The following is a 20,415-nucleotide window of genomic DNA, read 5'->3' as shown; positions in this document are numbered from 1 at the left end:
AGGTTGCCTATTTTAAAGTTATGTTTTATTATCACATTTTTGTATTGCATTAGATTGTTATAAGATGTACATTTTTTGTTTCTTCAGCTTGTAAACCGCCTTGAGTATTGTAAGATAGAAAGGCGGTATACAAATTAAAAATGATGATGATGAGTGCACACTCAGAGCTCGCCATTGACTTCTGTGCAATATGCAATTCCATTTTAGATACCTGGTGACAGGTGTATTTGGATGTGTGAAGTATTGCATCAGTTTTCCCAGTTATGATGCTAGCACTTCTGCTCGGCTTTTCTAATGTTCCTTTCACCCTGTTGCATTATGATACCGTGGCCTTTTTGGCCAATATACTGGCATGCCCTGCTAAATTTCACTCACACCCTATGCTTTCTGCATAGCCCGCTCCCCCCCCCCCATGATTCCCCCATGAAAACAGCAGGAAAGAACTGCGTGCCAATAAAGGTAAAGGTACCCCTGCCCGTACGGGCCAGTCTTGACAGACTCTAGGGTTGTGCGCCCATCTCAATCAAGAGGCCGGGGGCCAGCGCTGTCCGCAGACACTTCCGGGTCACGTGGCCAGCGTGACATCGCTGCTCTGGCGAGCCAGAGCCGCACACGGAAACGCCGTTTACCTTCCCGCTAGTGAGCGGTCCCTATTTATCTACTTGCACCTGGGAGTGCTTTCGAACTGCTAGGTTGGCAGGCACTGGGACCGAACAACGGGAGCACACCCCGCCGCAGGGATTCGAACCGCCGACCTTTCGATCGGCAAGCCCTAGGTGCTGAGGCTTTTACCCACAGCGCCACCCGCGTCCCTATACCGCCACCTGCGTGCCAATATGCCTCCCCAAATTTTGTCACTTTGCTCCCACGATTTTCCAGGTAAAGGGAAGGCTGCAAATGGGATTTTTTCTAGAATCAAATAACATGGAAAGGAGCACTGAGCATGCGCTATATTCCATTCGTTTTCTAGAAATGGGTTTTATACAGTGGTACCTCGGGTTACATACGCTTCAGGTTACAGACTCCGTTAACCCAGAAATAGTGCTTCAGGTTAATAACTTTGCTTCAGGAGAAAAACAGAAATTCGGCTCCGGCAGCACTGCAGCAACAGGAGGCCCCATTAGCTAAAGTGGTGCTTCAGGTTAAGAACAGTTTCAGGTTAAGTACGGACCTCCGGAACGAATTAAGTACTTAACCTGAGGTACCACTGTATTGTGTGAAAGTTTAAATATAGAACAGAAATTAACAGTTAGGGAAACATTGGGGGGAATGGAGTAAACTGCTATGTGAATGCAGCCGAAGTAGCTGGCCTTTCAAAAACATAGATATATGGAAATATTTTATAATTGTTTTATCTCTCTTTCTTTCTCTCCAGCGTGCCCTGTTGGCTTTTGGGGTGCAGACTGTTTTCATTCTTGCAGTTGTCATAATGGTGCAGTATGCAGCCCTCACGATGGAGAATGCAGGTGCACCCCTGGCTGGACGGGTCCCTACTGTACACAACGTAAGATTTACAGCTTTAAATGATGGTGGTGGTGTTGTTTAGTGGGAATGTGTCTGTTTTTTAAAAGTATGCACTGCCCCCTTGTGGGAGCTTCCTGCATTGCATCCGGGGGCGCGTTTTGCTAATGCACACTTAATCTCTGCCAAAAAACAAAGCAAAGAAACAAATGTTCCTAGTAAAAAGAGATGTTAACCAAAAGAGAAAAAAAGAGGAGTAAAACTTGATTTATCTATTTGTGTACATAACATCTTAATTCCCCAGCACTTACTTCCAAGGCAGACACGTCAACGTTTCTGCAGTGCACTTAATTTGTTTTGAGACAAAGCCAAACAAGACCACCAGATTTATTTTGAAATTAGGAGATCACTTACCTGTGTCCTTCCAGCGGAACAGCAGTTTTTAGAACCTGAACATTTGGAATTAGGAGATTTTTTAAATGCAAGCTTCTGCATCATTAGCAGCCAAGCGTTCTAAATTAAATAGTTGAAATTGGGGGAGGGCTGTTGATCAGTGGTGAAGTACTTTGCATGTAGAAGGTCCCAGTGGCATCTCAAGGCAAAGCTGGGAATGTCCCCTGCCTGAAGCCCTGGAGAACAACTGCTGCCAGTCAGTGCAGGCAATTCTGAGCTAGATAGACCAATGGTCTAGTTCAGTATAAGGCGAATTCCTATGTCACTGTGTAAGAGTCACACTTCAACATCTTTACAAGGCTGACTCACACATTTAAAGAAAGCATTGATTTCCACCCATGCTGTCCCTACATGTCATAGGAAGATAGGAAGTGGCCTTATACTGAGACTATTGGTCCATCCAGCCCAATATTGTCTACACTGACTGGCAGCAGTTTTCCAGAGTTTCAGACTGGGGTCTTTCCCAGCCTTACCTGGAGATGCCAGGATTTCATCCTGACACTATCTGCATGCAAGGCAGATGCTCTGCCACTGAGCTACCGTCCCCATGCTGCTGTTCTCCCCTAGTCTACATACTCTGTGGTTGCCTCTTTTCCCCATCATGGCTCTTCTGCTGCAGAGCAGCTAGCAGCCACCCCCAGACATCCCTGCATTTCCCCTTTTCCCACATTAGGGGTGTTCAGACTTTACATTCAACAAGTATGCAGTCTGTGCACCTGTGTAGACGATAGCTGAGCTGTACCCTTGTACATAAAGAAGGCTGATTGCCGAAGAATTGATGCTTTTGAATTATGGTGCTGGAGGAGACTCTTGAGAGTCCCATGGACTGCAAGAAGATCAAACCTCTCCATTCTGAAGGAAATCAGCCCTGAGTGCTCACTGGAAGGACAGATCGTGAAGCCGAGGCTCCAATACTTTGGCCACCTAACAAGAAGAGAAGACTCCCTTGAAAAGACCCTGATGTTGGGAAAGATGGAGGGCACAAGGAGAAGGGGACGACAGAGGACGAGATGGTTGGGCAGTGTTCTCGAAGCTACCAGCATGAGTTTGACCAAACTGCGGGAGGCAGTGGAAGACAGGAGTGCCTGGCGTGCTCTGGTCTATGGGGTCACGAAGAGTCGGACATGACTAAACGACTGAACAATAACAACCCTTGTACATGCAATGAGAGTGCAGTCTGTGTTGCCTGTGTACACAGTAGTTTGTACAAATTGACACATGCACACACTTGCACACAAACAAGGAGCAGCTTGTACCTGTGTTCTCTGTAACTTGTGAACAAGCCTCCTGTGATTTGATCGTGGGCATGGCGTGCAGGAACCAAAAGAGAGCTTCAGCAATTTTGAAACTGATTTTTTTTTTAAGCTGTTGTCATTTTACTTCCAAGTAGCTTAAGGCAGCGCACAGGTTCTCCCCACCACACCCAACCTTTTTATCCTCAGAACAAGCCTGCAAAGTAGGTTAGACTGGAATAAGGTGACTGGCCCAAGGTCGCCCCGTGAGCTCCATAGCTAGTTGGGGACTTGACTCTTGGCTTTGCAGGTCCCCTGGTTAATAATAATAATAATAATAATAATAATAATAATAATAATTTATTTATACCCCGCCCATCTGGCTGGGTTTCCCCAACCACTCTGGGTGGCTTCCAACAAAATATTAAAATACAATGGTCTGTTAAACATTAAACGCTTCCCTTTTCTACTTATTTACCTCTTCTTCTTTCCCTATTTCTACCCCCCACTCCAGGATGTCCAGCTGCTTTCTATGGGAAAAGCTGTGCCAACGTCTGCCAGTGTCAGAATGGAGCGGATTGTGACCACATTACTGGGCAGTGCACATGCAGGACAGGGTTTACGGGGAAGCAGTGTGAGCAAAGTAAGTTGTTGCTGACCTTCTCCCCTTCATCCTAGGAGGGTCTTTTCCCTTTGGCTGTGTTCACAGTTGAAAATGAATATGTGTGTGTCCTCACATCTTATGCTCTGTTTCAAGTTGTGGGAGGCAGCTGTTGAAGCTAATTGCAAAGCACCTTTCCACCTTCTGCTACAGCAGCAGTGGGGAACCTTCTTAAGAACATAAGAAGAGCCAGTAGCTCATCTAGTCCAGCACCTTGATCTCACATTGGCCATTCTACTATCAAACAGCTCTTATCACCAGAAAGTTCTTCCTAATGTTTAGTTGGAATCTCCTTTCTTTTAACTTGAATCCGTTGGTTTGGCTCCTACGCTCTGGAACAGGAGGAAACAAGCTTGCTCCATCTTCCAGCCCTCTTCTTCTCCAGGCTAAACATACGCAACTCCCTCAACAGTTCCTCATAAGGCTTGCTTTCCAGACCCTTGATCATCTTGGCTGCCCTCCTCTGCACATGTTCCAGCTTGTCAATATCCTCCTTAGATTGCGGTGTCCGGAACTGGACACTGTACTCCACAGAGTAGTCCAGGTATGGCAGAATAGAGGGGGACTATTCTATTTCTCTTGATCGTGACACTATACTTGTGTTGATGCAGTCTAGAATAGCATTAGCTTTTTTGCTGCTTCATCCCACTGTGGACTCATGTTCAGCTTGTGGTCTGCTAAGACCTTCTCAATCCTTTTCCCATGTGCTACTGGCAAGCCAGGTGTCCCCCATCTTATAAATGTGCTGGTGGTTCTTCCTGCCAAAGTGCAGAACTACTGGAATTCATTTCATTAGTTTGGGCTCAGTTCTCCAACCTGTTCAGTGCTCTCAGGCCAACTGTTTAATTATCTGTTCTAGGAACGTTCCTGATATTGATGTCAAGCTCACCAGTTAGTAGTTACCTGGGTCTCCCCCACACACACAGTTTTTGAAGGTGGGGACAATATTACTGTCTCCGAATGTGGAGACAGACCATAGCCATTTTGGCTAGCAGCATTTGATAGCTTTTTACCCACTCCCACAGGAGTCAAGCTGGATGGTGTTAAAAGAGGATTGGACAAAATCATGGAGGCAGAGGCTATCAATGTTTACTAGCCACAGTGGCTAAGCTTTCGCCCATGGTCAAAAGCAGCAATGCTTCTGAATACCAGTTGCTGGAAACCACATGAGGAGAGGATGGTTTTGCACGTGGGTCCTCCTTGCAGACTTCTCCTGGGTGGCTACTGTGAAAACAAGAGAGTAGACTAGATGGGCCACTGGCCTAATCCAGAAGGCTCTTCTTATGTTCTCGTGTTCCTATCTCCTAGCAGAGGCTAATCCAATTAAGGCAGCACACAGCAACTCCTAGAATCCACCTTCAGACGTTTACAAAGTATAGGTGGTGTGACTTTAATATCACGTCAGCTTTTGCTGTGTCCTGATGTGCTTATTTATTTCTTCAGGGTCAGGAGACAAAAGGAAGCCCTTTTTTCACATAGTGCATAGTTCAACAATGGCATCTGCTCCCACAAACATGCAGTGATGGCCGCCAACTTGGGTGGCTTTGAAATGACGGAGAAGGCTATCAATGGTGATGGCTGTGTTCTGCCTCCAGCGCTGGAAACAGTGTGCCTGTCGCTGGGAATCACAGATGGGGATAATGCTGTTCAGCTCCAATCCTGTTTGCAGCCTTCCCAGTGGGGCATCTGGTTGGCCACTGTGAGAACAGGCTGCTGGACTAGATTGGCCCCCGTTGGCTTGATGCAACTGCAGAGTTCTTCCTATATTCTTATTTATCTGTCTCTTTTATTTGGGGCATTTTTATACTTCCCAATTAACCATGCTCTCTCTGGACAGTTCACAAATTTTAAAAATCAATGCATGGCAAATATAGTCAAAGCTAAAAACAAGCAATACGGAAGCAAAAAAAAAACAAACCTGGTACAATGATCAGCATCAATGCCACATAAAACCATCAAGAAGCCACAGCGCAAGATCAATAAAAACTATTTAAAAACCACTAAATCCAACAAAGGAGGAAATGAAATAGTCCTAAGTGCTAAAATGCACAAAACCTCAGTGATTAAAAGACCCAAGAGAAGTGCTTACTTATCCATTCTGATGAAGAGCTCTAGAGAACTCCAAAGCTTTGCTCACTATTTGTGGCAGGGAGGTTGCCCTTTAATGGATTTTAGGCTCCCCTCTCCACCCATGGGATCAGCAAGAACATAAAAAGAGCCTGCTAGATCAGGCCATAGGGGGCCCCTCTATTCCAGCATCTCCTGGATCTCCTACCAACTCTCAGCACCCTTAACAAACTACAGCTCCCAGAATTCCTTGGGGGAAGCTGTGGCTGTTTAAAGTGGTATCATAGTGCTTTAGATGTGTGGTGTGAACAGGACTATGACCTTACATGGTAAAAACAGCTCTCCCTGCAATTTAAGACAGAAAACAATGTTGAGAGCTTAGAACAGGTCATTTGGAGCCAGCTTCCTTGTCCCATGTTTACATTCAGGACTTTAATGATGGTTTTTGGAAGGGAGAGAGTTGCCTTCCTCCAGTGGACTTTATGAAAGTGTTACTGCTGAGCTAGGCAGCCTGTGTCTGATGGGACCAAGGAGGTGGCCATCTTGAAGGAGCTTTGCTGGTTTAGGGCGAATAAATAGTACAGTTGACTGGCGCTTCCTGTAGAACTCCCCCTTCTTCTCTCTTTCTCCAAAGTCTCAGGAGTTTCCAGGCCGCTTTGCAGCCTTCCTTTCTATTTCTTACAGAAAGTTGCCCAACAATATTATAAGCAGCCTCTGGATTTATTGTCCTAGACCATCATGGTAATTGCTTGAATAAATTATGTCATTGGACATTCAATCATTTTGCCTCTGGTAGAAATGCAGGACAACCGAACTTTCAGCATCCAAGAGGAGAAAAAAGGGAGGAAGAATGCAGAGCTAAATCATGGATACTTTTGTTTTCAGGACTGGCTTGGGGCCCCTACCCCTTCCAGGGAAAGTGTCCTTTAATGGATTCCTCCATTGTTTGTGGACCTCAGGCAAATTATTTAGCTGTGGTGGAAGCAGTCCAGGCAGTGCTCAGCCACCCTTTAGGTTTCCCACAATTTCCCAGTGGTGACACTAGGTGAGGGTCATTGTGGAAAATCTTAAGGGTGTCTACACCCAGACACCTGGTGTTCCTTGGGAGTGTTAGGCCAGAAAATATTTGGGGAGGGGACATCAGCAGCAGACCCCTGTAGCTGCCCAATGATGTCAAGCGCTGGCGCCATCCCAGGATATTGTTGCTGCTGTCACTGAAGCATCAGAGCAACAAGGCACACCGGCACAATTTAATGAAGTATAAACTTGCTTTATTTTAGCGGTCCCTGCAGATTTATGAAATGGTGTTTTATGGTTGCTGTTGTTTCTACTGTTTATAAATATTCATAAACAAATTAAATAAATGCAGAAGAATAGATGGCAAGAGCTCTGCTGTCTTTCTGCCCAAGTCATAGGTGGGCAAACCTATGGGCAGCCCCTTGGCCTCACTCCCCCGCCCCACCTTCCCAGCCTCTCCTGCTCCTTCCCTGGTGGAAGAGATTCCCTGCCTTAAACCCTGGAGAGCTATTGCCAGCCAGTGTAGGCAATACTGAACTGGATGGACCAGTGGTCTGCCTTGGTATAAGGAAATTTCCTCTGTTCTTGTGTACCATGGAGATTGCCATTACTGTTAGCTGCCTTCAGTAATAGATACATGTTAGAAGAGCAGGATATATGAATCATTATACTAACAAATCCTCCATTAAAAAATATACTGTATTTTTCCGTGTATAAGACTATTTTTTCCCCTAAATTGTTGAAGTTTAAAATAAGGGGTCGTCTTATACACAGATAGTGCATGGTGCATTTTCTTAATTTTGGGTTAAAAAAATAGGGGTCATCTTATACATGGGGGCGTCTTACACACAGAAAAATACGGTATATGTAAAAATGGTCTCTTCTTGTCAAAGTTCTCACCAACCATTTCACCCTTGTTACACACACACACACGCACACAGCTTTCTTGTGGTCCATAGACCCATAATTTTTCACCCTTTTTGAATTTGCAGAATGCCCCCCAGGAACATTTGGTTACGGTTGCCAGCAGCTGTGTGAATGCATGAACAACGCGACCTGCGACTACGTTACGGGCACCTGCTACTGCAGCCCTGGCTTCAAAGGAATCAGGTGTGACCAAGGTGAGACAAAATCCCTTTGCCTTTTCTTTCAAACTGAGTGCCCAAGTATGTCTTTCGGCAGCCTCTCAGATAGCGATGGGTGAGCCCAAGCATGGGACTGGCAAGATGAGAAACTAAAATTGACATTTTTGCCCCGGGGTGTGGGGAAAAACCCTTGGATAGGGGCAGCAAGTTACAAAATATTTTGCTGGTATTGCAAATGTTTCCATCCAGTATTTGTAGTCCAGAGATTCCAAAGAGCCGGGAGGGAGGGAAGGAGAGATAAACGCCTCTCCTTGCAAAATGGGTTTCTGCCACTCAATTTAACAGCACATTGTGAATTATTTTTAACAGCGGCTCTCATGATGGAAGAATTAAACCCCTATACTAAAATTAGTCCCGCTCTTGGATCGGAGAGGCATTCAGTGGGAGCCATCATTGGGATTATTATCCTCCTGCTAATTATTATGGTTCTGCTGGCACTCTTCGTATGGTATCGACGGAAGCAGAAGAAAGGCCACGACATGCCAAGCGTCTCGTACACGCCAGCCATGCGGATGACAAACACCGATTACTCACTCTCTGGTAAGGGACACTTCCTTTCCTTATGGTGATGCAATGCGGGCTCTGACGCTTTTATGAGGGAAGGGAAATAAATGTCAGTTTCTTTTTGGCACAAAGGACTTCTTCGTTTTCCTCTTGGACGCTGCCATTCCCCAAAGTCTTACCTTGGATATGTAGGGAAGCCAGGACAGGCAGAGGCTAGTGGGTGGAGCAGAGAAATAGACTCGCTCCCCTGCCCCCCAAAAAGCAGCAGCGAGAAGGGCCATAGCTCAGTGTCTTCCATGCAGAAGGACCCAAATTCAATCCTGGATGGAATAGCCAGATAGGACTGGGAGGTAACCCTGCCAGAAACTGTGCTGCTGCCAGTCCGTGTAGACAACACTTGGGTTAGATGGGCTGGCAGTCTGCCTATGCCCTGTGTTCCAATGAGAGTCAGAGAGGCAGAATTTCTCTAACAGCCTTTGCCGACAGCTGTGCTAGCTGGGAGCTGGAGTTCCAAACATCTGGAAGGTGCTAGGTTGGTAAAGGCTGAACTGCAACATTCCAAGGCTTGGTTCTCTAGAGGGAAATTCCCATAGAAGTCGGTGGGAGTTCAGTAGCAGAACTATACACACACACATACCCAAAATGCACAGGTTATTTGTGTTCTGGCTGGAGTTGCACTCCCCCTATAGAAACAACAACCAAGTTTGAGATTTCACGGCGCTTTGGGGGCAACCTCTGTCATCTGAGGGGCGCAAGTGGCCTTGATGGCACAGACCGCTCTTTGCCAGCCTGGGCTGCTGCATCATCACCCATGACCCCTTTCCAGACAGAGATGCCCTAACTTCAGTCATCCATGCTGGGGTAGCTTCTCAGTTGGGCTACTGCAATGCATTGTACACAGAGCTGCCCTTAGAGACACTTCAAAAACTGTGGAGAGTGAAGAATGTTAGGGTGCTACCTAGGAACACCCAACTTGCAGAGAAGGCTGGGGTGGATCCTGGTCCATTTCTGGGACCAATTCAAAGTGTTTGCGCTCCCTGCTATAGCCCAGGATAACTGCCAGGTCTGTCCGCCAGCCCATCTCTACAGAGGTCTGCCCCAAGCTCTGGGGTCCTCTTCAGAAGCCTCTCCCTGGGAGTGTGTGCTCTTCCCATGTGTGATGGGCAGCAATTGGAAAAAGATGCTTCTGGGTGCTGCTGGTGGGGATGCCTCTGTTGCAGAATGCCCTCCCTAGAGGGGCTTGCCTGGCACCAGCCGGGTTGTCATTTCTTTGACATCAGCTGTGTTGGTGTCATTTTCGCACCAGATGGAAACCTTAATAATGATGATGATGATAATAATAATAATAATAATAATAATAATAATAATAATAATAATAAATTTATTTATTTATTTATTTGGAAGATTGATAGAGAGTTCGGTCAAAGAGCTGTCTTAAAGTGGGGTATATAATCATAAAACTGTAGATAAGATGCAGCTAAAATCAGCAAAACTTTTTAAAGAAAAAATATACTGTATTTTTTGCCCTATAGGACGCACTTTTTCCCCTCCAAAAATGAAGGGGAAATGTGTGTGCATCCTATGGGGCGAATGCAGGCTTTCGCTGAAGCCTGGAGAGCGAGAGGGGTCGGTGCGCACCGACCCCTCTCGCTCTCCAGGCTTCAGGAAGCTCTGCGCAACCCTCGGGAGACCGGCTCCAAGGGTTGCACAGAGCTGCCTGCAGTCCCGGGCTCAGCGCAGCTCTGCGCGGCCATCGGGAGCGGGGCGCGAAGTCCCGCCCCGCTCCCGATGGCCGCGCAGAGCTGCCTGCAGTCCCGGGCTCAGCGCAGCTCTGCGCAGCCATCGGGAGCAGGGCGCGAAGTCCCGCCCCGCTCCCGATGGCCGCTCAGAGCTGCCTGCAGTCCCTGGCTCAGCGCAGCTCTGCGCAGCCATCGGGAGCGGGGCGCGAAGTCCCGCCCCACTCCCGATGGCCGCGCAGAGCTGCCTGCAGTCCCGGGATCAGCGCAGCTCTGTGCGGCCAGCGGGAGCCGGGCGTGAAGTCCCGCCCCGCTCCCGGTGGCTGCGCAGAGCTGCCTGCAGTCCCGGGATCAGCGCACTTCTCCCCATCGCCAGCCCCACAAGCTCGGGGGACAGCGGGGAGGCAGAGCGCGCCTTCCCACTGTTCCCCGACCTGGTTCTTCCAGCCCCGCACCTGGGGGGGGAATAAATTTTTTTTCTTTATTTCCCCCCCAAAAAACTAGGTGCATCCTATGGGCCGGAGCGTCCTATGGGGCGCAAAATACGGTACCCATAAAATAATCATCACTAAGACACCGATAAAAGCACTAAAACTTTTAATAGTGAATAAAGATAGCTGCGTTTATATTTTCTTCTCTCCCAGTTTCATCTTCAGTGTTTGGTTCTCATGCTTCTCTTTTATTTACTAATTCAGATTTGCACTGTTATTTTATTGCTTTTATTTTAATATGCTTTTTTCATGGTGCATGGTTGTATTTTTATCTTTATTGTGAGCTTTCCTGGGAAAGTTTATTTAAGGGGGGAGTATGTAATTGTGTGTGTGCGCGCGCACAGAACTACCAACCAATTTCAGTAACCCTGACAACAACCTTGTAAGGTTGGCCAGTCATTAGTATGACCCTCAGGTTGCAGGTGGATGACTGAAACTGGGAGTCATTTGCCTCTGGTCACTTAGTGTGTCCATGTAACATTTGAACTCGGTGCTTCTGGCTCATAGCTCAGGGCCCCTCTAGACTGGTGAATGGTAGGGTTTGCAAATATCTTCTTCAGCATGTCATTCATTTAATAATAGTTCACTAGTGGTGCATTTACACTGTCTGCACATCAGTCTGCTTTATTAATTGGTTTGTGATGCTTCCTCACTGTTACTGGATTATTGCCATCCTCAAGGGGCTCTTGAGCTCTAGTACAACGAAAGTGGCACCCCAAAAAGCACATCTGAGTTATTTCAAGATACGGTGTGCCCACCTCGAAATGTTTGCGAGTGGAAATGGAGTTGAAAGCAAGGCTCATGGATAACTGCCCTAATACTATTGTGAGCGGATGAATGCACAATAAAAACACAAAGTCTGGAAGGGCTCTCAGGTGCAGCCCAACATTCTCTGCTGCCATCCACAGGCACCGTTCCGGATACTGTTTTATGCTCCAAAGCATAAATTGGTTTTGAAGAGCTCCAGTTGCTGCCGCTCCCTCAATTTTACGATTTTGTGAGATTGTCAGGGAGTCCACAGAGCTATAGTCCTTGGGATTACTTGGATCAAAACTGTGATGGATAAGCCACCCAGCTTGCAAGGAGGAGAGGCAAAGAAGGGACTATATATATCCTCTTCTTCCAAACTACCCAGACAGTCTTTTGCCAGCATCCCTGGGGGAAACAGCCATAAACTTCCTCCATCAGTAATGCTGCAGAAAACTCCTTTCTGATGAAATGCATCCTCCGTGCAGAGAGAGGGTCGTATCCATCCGTAATTCCAGTGGTAAATTGCTTGCTGTCTGTGGAGAGTACATCTAAATTCCCAGAAGCCACAACGTTCCCTGGAGAGACCCAGTGAGAGTGAAATCAGGGGTTGGAGAGGGCGGGGGCGAGGAGGAGGGTCCCAACTCCATTCTCCCAAATTATCCCTTCCCACCCTGTGGCAAAGCCCTCTTGCCATGGTGTCCAACCCCTCTTCACAGTCACCTTTCGACCATGCAGTGTACTGAGTATGACAGTTGTGTCACTGCCAGCCTTTGCCAGGTGGAAATAATGACACATGACACAATTATTAAGTTTAATGGGCTAAAAAAGGCCACAACTTTATTGGTTAAAGGTGAAGAGTGGTATTGGCTTAGGCATTGGTCCTAACCGACTATATCCAACTCTAGCCCATCTGCTCGAAGTCTGGGAAGGGTTAATCACCAATAGGGGGGAGTCCTGCTGATGCACATCAACTAGGAACTCCTCTGGGGTCACTGCTAGGGGGGCGTGCCTTGGGCCCTAACCTCCTTAGGCTTCGGACAGGGCCACGCCCCCTGGAATCCTTTAACAGACTACCCTTCAATATGCGGGGCAGGTGATGGCGCTACCTCCCCTCTTCCATCTACAGAACAAATACCAATGCCTAACCGCCAATACCCAGAAAGTTGTGACGATTTGCTATGAGGTAGGCGAAAACCAAGTGGCTGGTGCCAATTTGCCAAGTGGAAAAATTCCTACCAGGCCCCTCAACGGCGACCAACCAAGGTCCATAGCAAGGTCAAGAAACGAAAACCTTTATAGGGCAGAAGGGTGGGGAAAAGCAGGAACAGCTGACAGGTGGCAAAGAGGGAGATTCCCAGCCGTGTCCTGCCTTAAATAGGGCAGGCCACGCCCCCCCAAGCCAACCAATTGGGAATCCCCCCAATCACACAGGGCTGGCCTCCGCCCGCCACGCCCATGGAGAGGCCGTGAAGCCCACAACTCCACCTCCTCCTTAGGCGGAAGAGGCTTTCTCCTGCTAGTGCATGCAGCAACCTGCTTAGGTGAATCAAAGTAGGGGCAGTGGCAAAGGAAGACTCTCCGGCACCCGGTGTGGGGTGTCGAGGGGCAGGGTGAAATGGCCACAGGGGCGGGGCAGACCGCCCAGCGCCGCTGATACGGACGGCACACGCATGGCACCAATACGGGCAGCACTCGGCCACTCTACAGTGAGTGTAGCCCTCGGCCACCCGCCATCTTGGCACCCCCCCTCAGGGTGACCCCCAGTGTGGACTGCCCACGCCTCCTATGCCCCTGAGTAGGGGTGGGGGAGAAAATAGATTTGGTTTGCATTTAAAGGCAATTTGTACTTTCTGACACGCCTTTCAAAATCCACACGAGTCCAAATCTTGCAACCAAGTTTTCCGGCAAAGTAATACGTACAAAAACATATATATTAGGGTAAAGTGTGCAATAAAACTTTCCAGTAAGGCAAAAACCCTCAAGGAGGATGGAAAACCAGGCCTAGAGAAGCGGTTGTCAACCTGTGGGTCCCCAGATGTTGTTGGACTACAACTCCCATCATCCCTGAGCTCTGGCCTTGCTAGCTAGGGATGATGGGAGTTGTAGTCTAACATCTGGGGACCCACAGGTTGACAACCGCTGGCCTAGAGGGTGTATGGCCCTGGGGTCCAGATAGAGAGGCTTCCTCCAGGCTTCATGTCCCCCACCCCTGTTTTAAATGAAGTGAAGTCACTTCAGCAGTTGTGGGAACTGGGTGGCCTGGAGAAGAGAAGACAGAGGGGATGTGATAGCCTTCTTCAAAAACTGAAAGACTGACACACAGAAGGTGGAGCAAGCTTGTTTCTGCTGCTCCAGAGGGCAGAACTCGAACAAATGGATTCAAATAACAAGAGACAAGATTCCACCTGGGCATTAGGAAGAACTTTCTGGCAGCAAAAGCTGTTCAGCAGCGGAATGGTCTGCCTCAGATGGTGGTAGACTCTCCTTCCATGGAGGTTTTCCTACAGATGTTGGCTGGCAATCTGTCGGGGATTCTTTAGCTGTGATTTCTGGCAGTGCAGGGAGTTGGATTAGATGGTACATAGGGCCCTTTCCAACTCTACAGTTCTATGATTTTATGATTTTTTAAGAAAACAGTGCAGTGAACTTTGTTGTGAGGAAAAAGGAAGGACTTCACCTAAAGACAAAATCTCGAGGGCTTGGTATCCAGCCTGCCCTGTCTCATGCCCCAATGTAAGCCCATCACGAGGTCATCTCCATGGGGCAAGTCAGGAAGCAAAGGGCAGATGCAGACATACCATCCTTGTCCACTGCGCAACGAGATGGCAACCCCAGTTGCACACCCACCGAAATCAAAAGACCTTCTGCTTAAGCAGGGGAAGGGGAAGAAAAATTTTGAGTAATTGGAGGGTGGATTTTGGCACAACGCTAATCTATTCATTCCAAGTCTGCTCTTCTCCATCTGACAATTAAAGTTTGATTCCAGCCTTTCATTCACCAGAGGGATCCTGCAGAGGTACTGCATTCCCACCCCCAAACCTATATATCATTCGTATCCTTGAATCATGAAGTTTTCACTTAACAAAGGAAGCACCCAAGTGTGCCGGTGAATTTTCCAGTTCAGTTACCAACGTTTTTGTTTTATCGGTAGAGGTCTCCCCCAAATTAAGATTTTTAATTAATACAAGGTAAATGAGAGCCTGCCTGCTTCTTTTTCTTGTTCTTGCTTTCCAAAGCCGCTTGCTGTTCTTATCGGTCTTTTAATTCATCTGGGAGTGGTTTAATTGCTAAATTGAGTTTGTTTCACTCTTCCGAAGGAAGTGTTGCTATTTTGATCTTTATGGGGTGGCGGTTTTTGTTCAATGGCGAGGCAAATGGATTGCCAACAGATGGTCATTAAAGTTGGCAGCTCTGCATCCCTTAAATAGTTGGCATTCCTCTCTGGGTCGTCATAGACTTTGGCCGAGGAGAAGGTAAAGAACTGTCACTGATTCATGGATGTTGTTAACCTCAGGGATGTTTCTCTGCAGAACGAGGGCCCAGGAGAGCTGCTCTGTTCCCTATGTGCATGTCACAATTTTTGCTGGCTTTCTCTCAGGAAGGCGCTGCCTTTTCCACGTTGCACCAAGGGATCAGGCTCTCTCCGAGCTCTGTTGTGAATAGATTTCACTTTTGTACTTTTGAAAAAAGCGTCAGTAAAAAACTCAGACATCCTGCATGCATTGCGCAGGTTATTATTTATATTATTTTTTGCATACTTTACTCTGGTTCTGAGGGGGAAGGAGGGGCTATTAAGAACATAAAGAGAGCTCAGTTGGATCAGGCCAAGGAGGTGGAACATGCCTATTGTGGCTAGTAGCCACTGAGAGCCTAATTCCTCATGAATCTGCCTAAACCCCTTTTAAAGCCACCGTAGTTGATGGCCATCACTGTCTCCTGTGGAAGCGAGTTCCATAGTTCATGCGCTTCATGAAGAAGTACATTATTTTATCTGTCCTGAACCCTGAGTTCTGGTATTACTTTTCTCTATTCAGTTGCACTCCTCCCCATCTGTTTACCCATTGCTGCTGCTGCTGCTGACAACAAAATGGCAGCGGTGGTGGGCCCAGGCTTAGCCACAGCAGGTCCCCTCGAGCGCCATGTCCTGGCCTAAACCACGCCTCGCCAGAGCAGTTTCTCCTCCACCTACCCGCCTGAGAATATTTTAGTAGACAAGCCCAATGATCAGTCTTAGCGGTGCTCTTCTGAAAGCAACTCCCCTCCCCAGTATCTGATCTTGAAACTTGAAAGACCAGCCATAGTCCAGAGCATCACATCTGGGAAGTATGAAAAGACCCACGTCTGCAATTTAAAGAAGTTTAAAGTTTTTCGGTGGGCTGAATGAAGACCGCATGAGAGATCTATTCCATGGCTCCACATGATGCAAGTCTTGAGAGACAATAGAGGGCACCTCTGGGAGTGAACCAAACCACTGCACCAGCAGAACCAAAGTGACCTCCCTGAGGTGCAAGCCTCGCCATTGTGTATGGAGGTCCTGAGCAGCCCAGATGACACGACCCCCCTCTCGGCCTCACTGATATACGGTCCAAAGGAAAGCAGAGCAATACATTTGGCACCAGCTGGGCTACAGGAGTTGCCAGAAGGAGGCATACAAAGCGCCATCCAAAGGTCTTAGAAACTCCACTCCAGATTTGTGTATGATTTACTCCTTAGCCTTTTCTTCTCCTAAATATATCTGGCAAGGCAGCCAGCAGTGGTTTAGGATCAGAGCTTTTCTTCTCCTGGATGGGCTACCTTCCCAGATAGATGAGCCCCATCTGCCCCTCACATCCCTCTGCAGCACATGTAGAAGTACAAAATAAAATCGTTCTTTAAACAAATTTAAGGGGCAACCCACACTGGTCAGTTGGGAAATGGAGGGGAGGAGATGGAATGGCTTGCTGGGAAGAGGGTGTGGCTGGCTGGCTGGAACCCTGAACAGGAGTACTTCTGCTAGGAGGCGCAAATGCAATGCAACTGTTTGTTGTAGGTCCAACTTGCATACATCTTAATTACGAGGCGGGGTTTAAACATGCTAGACATGATCTCTGTGTTTGGATGGTCTTGCACGTAGAGCTTCATATTTATATGCATCCTCCAGGCTGCATTCAAATTTATTCTTTGCACCGTACCAGAGACTGAGTCTTCCATGGTCCCTGTCTTCCACAATGGTTGGTGCAGGGCTGTGACTGAAGGGAGGGGAGCTTAGCAAGGCAAAAATATTCCTGGCTTGACAGATCGGAAATGGTGGTGTGGTTTTGTAACCTAACCTACCCGTGTGGGTGTGTTTTAGCACATAGGAGTGTGCACATAACACTCTCTCCCTCTCTTCCCCTCCTTCCTCCCGTGCAGCTCCAAAAGAGTGTTGTGATGACTTGTTTTCTTCCCAGATATATCTCAAGGTAACAGCAATGCACACTGTTTTTCCAACCCAAGCTACCACACCCTGCCATGTGGTGTGACTTCACGGTTCTTTCCCAGTAATCTGGATGGAAACCTCTCCAGTAAGGTAGATATGACCCTTGTCTTGCCCTCCATTCCTGGCACCGTTCTCCCCGGTTCAAGGAAATGTGCCGTAATGGTTTTGTTTAGTTGTCATGGCTGAATAAGCCTGGGGTAGGCAAAATGGCACCCTCCAGATGGAATACAACTCCCATCATCCCTGATCATTGGGCATGTTGGCTGGGGCTGGTGGGAGCTGGAGGTCAACAACATCTCGAGGGCACCATGTTGGCTGTCTCTGGAATAAGCTACCCAGCTCATGGACAACCAACATGTGCTTTCTAGATGCTGTTGGACTACAGCTCCCACCAGTCCCCAGCTAGTACGGACAGTGGTTAGGGTTGATGGGAGTTGTGGTTCAAGATCTGGAGATCACCATCTTGTCTGCCCCAGGAATAAGCTACTCAGCTCATTGACCGCCAATGTGGTGCTTTCTAGATGGTGTTGGACTACAGCTCCCATCAGTCCCCAGCTAGCACAGTCAATGATCAGGGATAATGGGAGTTAAGAAGAGACTGCTGGATCAGGTAAATGGTCGGTGTAGTTCAGCATCCTGTTCTCACGGTGGCCACCCAGATGCTCCAGTTGGAAGCTCACAAGCAGGACCTGAGTAGCACAGCAACTCTGGTCACCTGTGTTTCCCAGTAACTGGAATTCAGAAGCATTACTGCCTCCAACCATGGAGGCTAGAAGCCATTGATAGCCTCCATGAATTTCTCCATTCATCTTGTAGTCCAACAACATCTGGATGGTGCCACATTGGCTAACCCTGACTTCAGTTGGTGAAACTGATCATGCTGTTGCAGTCCTCAGCTTTCACAGGTGGATCAAAAGAAGAGTCAGATAAGGTGAAAAATGACAAGGGGTCTTCCTTATTGTGGCTTGAGGCAGCAACAGCTTTCTCCAACCTGGTGCCCCCCAGATGTTTGGGGCGGCAATTCTTATCAGCCCCATACTAGGGCTGATGGTAGGTGTAGTTCCAAAACATCTGGAAGGCATCAGGTTGGGGAAGGTTGGGGTACAGCCTCCTTTATGATGCACACCTTTTGTAGGGCATTGCAGCAACCCAACATGGCTGCCTTTCTGGAATTTGTCTCTTTCAAAAGTAACTCCTCTGTTGTGCATCTAACGAAGCAGACTAAGACTCTAAGAGAGCTCTCATGGCAACAAAACTCATTAGCTTTTAAGACGTCCGATCTGCTGCAACGGATTGAGATGCTCACTCTTTATAAAAGATTTGGGTTCTTCCTGATCACAGGTGGACCCATTCTTGCTCCCTTCTAATTGCTTAGTTAGCTTATTGTCTCTGTCAAGGATTGGTCTTGCAATTGTGTCCTCTGACAAGGGTGCAGTGCCCTGTTGCAGGACTGGCTAAGGGACTGGCTGTAGCTCAGTGGCGGAGTATCTGTTTGGCATGCAGAAGGTTTCAGGTTTAACCTCCCAGCATCTCCAGGTAGGGCTGAGAATATCCCCTGTACAAAATCCTGGAGAACTGCTGCCAGTCAGTGTAGACAATATTGAGCTAGATGGACCAATGGCCTGGCTTAGTATAAGGCAGCTTCCTATTTCCCTGTGTCTTAAGGGAAGGACCATAGCTCAGCAGTAGAGCATCTGCTTTGCATGCAGGTCCCAGATTCAACCCCCAGAATCTCCAGGTAGGACAGGGAATGTCCCCCTAATGAGGACAGCCACTTACAGTTACTGCATAGACAATACTGAGCTAGATGGAGCAATGGTCTGATTTGGTATAAGGCAGCATCCTATACATAGGAACAATGCTTCTAACCTAGGATTGGCTGGCTGGAAAGTCACATGCTAGAGCACTTCTTCATTGAACTCCCACCCAATATACTTTGACCACCCACAACCAGGTTCTTTGTAAGTTCATTTCCCTGTTCTCACCCAGCAGCACCTTAGCCTCCATTCATCCCCAAATGATGGTGGGAAGAGGAGCTCAGAACAGCTTGCCATAGCTCCTATGGGGAAATTTGCCAGGTACATTGTGAGTGATGTGTCTATCAGATGCCACTCACAATGGAGAGACTTTCCCCCCTCCTTATCATGAGACTGGGAACAATATGCAAACAAACACAGCTATCCTCCAAAATTTGTTGCTCTCCAGTTTTTGTGATGCAGCCCACAAAATGTATAGAAGTGCACATATTAGCGGAACTTATTAATAAGAAGGCATGTATTAGTAAATAAAATTTTAAAAATACAGAAATGCATTATATTAAGAGGAGACACTTGCAAAAAAAGGTGTATATTGATGAGGAAATTTGCATACAAATAATGGGGGGGGGAGAAAGGCACACTATAATGCTGATGAATTTTTGCAAGGACTTTTTTTGTTAAAATTGCAAACTGATAATAAAATATGCTGAACCGAAGACGAGAAAAATGAGGTATTGAGGGTAACCAAAATTGACAGATTTCCCATCCCTACTTGAGATGCTGAGCGAATCCCTGTTGCAACAGACTGAATTGTTTCTGCCACTACCTCCTGAAACTCTGTTTGGATTTTGCTGGTGGATCTGTTTTGAGCATAGCTATCTCCTCCAAGGTTGCTGATTTTTTCCTTGAATTGGAATAATTCCTCTCCATTGTGTTGATTAAGTGAACCTCCCTCTTTTCCGACTAGTTTTGTGACTGCATGCTAGTATCATTTTGTGGTGGTGGTGGTGGTAGTTTTTATATATATATAAGCCCCTTCCCCCTTCACTGTTTTCTCTGGGTTGTGTCTTAATTTGTAAGTCATTTGCACAAGCACCTGAATATTCTCTTGGGGGGGATAGCAGTTGTGGCCCCCCTGTCCTTCTCAGCATGCTCTGGTGTAGCCAAGCTCATCTCCTTCTCATCGCATCTTCTCTGTCCTGCCAGTTTCCAAAGTTCCCAGTGAGTCTAACTAGCTTGTTCCAAGGAAAGACTCTCAGCTTCACTTCCCCACCTGCCTATTTCAATTTCATTTTTCAACCCCCCTTGGCTTTGTTGGTGGGGCTCTTTAATTGCTTCTGCATTAACTCCTTGCTGTCGTGACTCTTTGAACAGCTCAGTAATAAAATCCTTGACAGACGCACTGCAGACTGGAGAGCTTACGGCTATCTGAGTGATCTAGGTCAGTAATTTTCATCCATTAAGTCATTTGAAGTCCCAGGTCCACTTAAAATATGAGTTTATGCAATCAAAAGACCCTTGCTTCCTTTAAACAGTCCGTTGTAGGTTTTCTAAAAACCTACCCAGGTGGGTTTTGTCCTACCACAAAGAAGTCTGTTGAAAGTCCAAGTCTTTTGTTTTGTATAATGCTGAACTTCACAGGCGAAGAGAGTTTTGTCCAGGCTTGGGAGAGTGCCTGTTTGG

The 20,415-nt window shown here is 47.3% G+C and overlaps 1 protein-coding gene across 6 annotated transcripts in view; it reads left to right on the top strand.

The window, feature by feature from the left end:
* The window catches only part of MEGF11 (multiple EGF like domains 11), a 339,136-nt gene that overhangs the window by 301,182 nt on the left and 17,539 nt on the right, over positions 1 to 20,415 (top strand). For all 6 annotated transcript variants that reach the window (XM_053365792.1, XM_053365790.1, XM_053365788.1 and 3 more), the window contains 4 exons: positions 1,376 to 1,504; positions 3,661 to 3,789; positions 7,884 to 8,012; positions 8,346 to 8,576. In XM_053365792.1, coding sequence (XP_053221767.1) covers positions 1,376 to 1,504; positions 3,661 to 3,789; positions 7,884 to 8,012; positions 8,346 to 8,576 — 618 coding nt within the window. The remainder of the gene's footprint in view (positions 1 to 1,375; positions 1,505 to 3,660; positions 3,790 to 7,883; positions 8,013 to 8,345; positions 8,577 to 20,415) is intronic.

This window comes from Podarcis raffonei, chromosome 14 (genome assembly GCF_027172205.1).
Source record: "Podarcis raffonei isolate rPodRaf1 chromosome 14, rPodRaf1.pri, whole genome shotgun sequence".
NCBI classification, from domain to species: Eukaryota; Metazoa; Chordata; class Lepidosauria; order Squamata; family Lacertidae; genus Podarcis; species Podarcis raffonei.
The sequence above is the reverse complement of the archived record's forward strand: the minus strand, read 5'-3'. Positions and strand labels throughout refer to the sequence as shown.